We start from the raw sequence: 1,942 nt of genomic DNA, 5'->3' as shown, positions 1-1,942 counted from the left end.
GATATTTATTTTAATTGTAATTATTGACAGGTATCTCCCCTATTGGGAGACCTAATAGTGTTAAGTTGACCATTTTTAACTATCAGTGACCTATTAATATTTTATATTTTATATTAATATTTTATATCTTATATTTATATCTGTGATATTAATTTTTAATTGTAATTATTGACAGGTATCTCCCCTATTGGGAGACCTAATAGTGTTAAGAATAAGTATTATTATTGACAGGGGTTTTTTTTTTTTTTTTTTTTTTTTTTTTTTTTTTTTTTTTTTTTTTTTTTTTTTTCTCCCCTAAGTCATCATGATCCACACTCCCCAGAGGCGTGCCAGTGACACGTTCACTATCTCCGAACCAGTGAAGAAGCCTGCAAGCACAGCAGCGCCTAAGGGTATGAGCAGTAGGACTGCAGAAGGGCGAGCCTGTCTGCAAAAAGGTAAAGGCCATCTGCGGGAATCTCGTAACTTAAAGACCGAGATAAAAGATGGGGTAATTACGGCGCTAGAAAGGATGTATGAAATCATAAAAGAGATGGAGTTGGAACTCACCAATGCCAGGGCTGGTAGCGGAGGGCGTAGTGGGGACCCTATACATCCCCCCCCGCCATCCGATGCTGGTCCCAGCGTAGTTGACGACGCATTGGTGAGAAATCTGGACCTAAGTGAAGGAATGAAAGAAAGTATGAAAGAGATGATGACAAGAATGGAAGAGATGAGAGTAAGCATGCGGGAGAATGAAAATAAAATGGACAAATTGAGCTCGCTTTTGGAGGGCAACATGACTGTCGCCAAAACGGCGAGTTATGCGGGCGTTGTCTCGAGGGGAGTCATAGAGAAACTCCCCGAAGCAAGAGCCCTGCATTCGGTCATGGTGTCATCCAAAGACGAACAAGAGACGGGTGATGAGGTGTTAGAAATGATCAGAAAGACTGTGGATGCAAAGGACGGATGGGTGAAAGTAGAGAGGGTAAGAAAGGTGAAGAACAGGAAGGTGGTCGTCGGCTGTGCGAATGAGGAAGAAAGAATCAAGGTGAAGGAAAGGCTGAGAAAGAATGAGGGATTAGTAGTGGAAGATGTAAAAAATAAGAGCCCTCTACTAGTCTTCAGGGATGTAATGAAATGCGAAGTTGACGATTTCGTCACAGCATTCAGTAATCAAAATGCAAGCATCCTTGAGGGCCTGAAGGGGGAAGAGAGAAAGGTAGAAGTAGCGTACGTGATGAAAGCAAGGAACCACCTCCAGAACCACGTAGTGGCCAGGGTGAGTCCACAGGTATGGAAGAGATGCACGAGTGAAGGATACGCCCATATAGGGCTAAGTAGAGTGAAAGTGATGGATCAAAGTCCGTTAGTGCAGTGCTCGCGCTGTCTTGGGTACGGGCATACGAGACGAATGTGTAGGGAGGAGAAGGAACGATGCAGCCACTGCGCTGGTCCTCACATGAAGACCGAGTGCGACAAGTGGCTGCGGGGAGAAGTGCCTCAATGCATCAACTGCATAAAGGCTAAGAAAGGCAGCGCAGAGCACAGCGCCTTTGACAGAGAGTGTACGGAAAGAAAGAGGTGGGATGCTCTGGCCAGATCGGCGGTAGCGTATTGCTAAGGTTGCCCAAGGTGAGTCCTTCCAGTACCGAATGCTGCAGGCAAATCTCCAGCGGAGCCAAATCGCCACACGGGAGCTACTGCTCGAAGCCACCAAGCGTAAGGCATGCGTAGCATTGCTGCAAGAGCCCTACGTTGGTGGGGCGAAAAGTATGAGGACATACAATGGAGTGAGGATCTTCCAGAGCGAAGGGGAAGGGGGTGGAGCAGTAAAGGCGTGTATTGTAGTACTCGACGACACACTGGATGTCGAACTACATACACGCCTTAGCAGTAACAACATCGTTGTGGCCACTCTCAGAACCAAAGCCTGGGAGATGATTGTAGTGTCCTTCTACTT

At 46.1% G+C, this 1,942-nt stretch overlaps 1 protein-coding gene across 1 annotated transcript; it reads left to right on the top strand.

The window, feature by feature from the left end:
• Positions 1-304: 304 nt before the first annotated feature.
• LOC149897828 (uncharacterized) lies at positions 305-1,603 on the top strand. Its single transcript, XM_090116355.1, has one exon. It carries the CDS (start codon positions 305-307, stop codon positions 1,601-1,603), a length of 1,299 nt encoding a protein of 432 aa, XP_089972481.1.
• The last annotated feature ends 339 nt before the right edge of the window (positions 1,604-1,942 follow it).

This window comes from Colias eurytheme, chromosome 25, assembly GCF_061535395.1.
Source record: "Colias eurytheme isolate Ceu_HAF_F1 chromosome 25, ilColEury1 Martin Lab GWU primary, whole genome shotgun sequence".
NCBI classification, from domain to species: domain Eukaryota; kingdom Metazoa; phylum Arthropoda; class Insecta; order Lepidoptera; family Pieridae; genus Colias; species Colias eurytheme.
This window is presented reverse-complemented; position numbering and strand designations above follow the sequence as displayed.

Coding starts and splice junctions, on each gene's coding strand:
- LOC149897828 (XM_090116355.1), top strand. CDS start 305: ATGATCCACACTCCCCAGAGGCGTGCCAGTGACACGTTCACTATCTCC.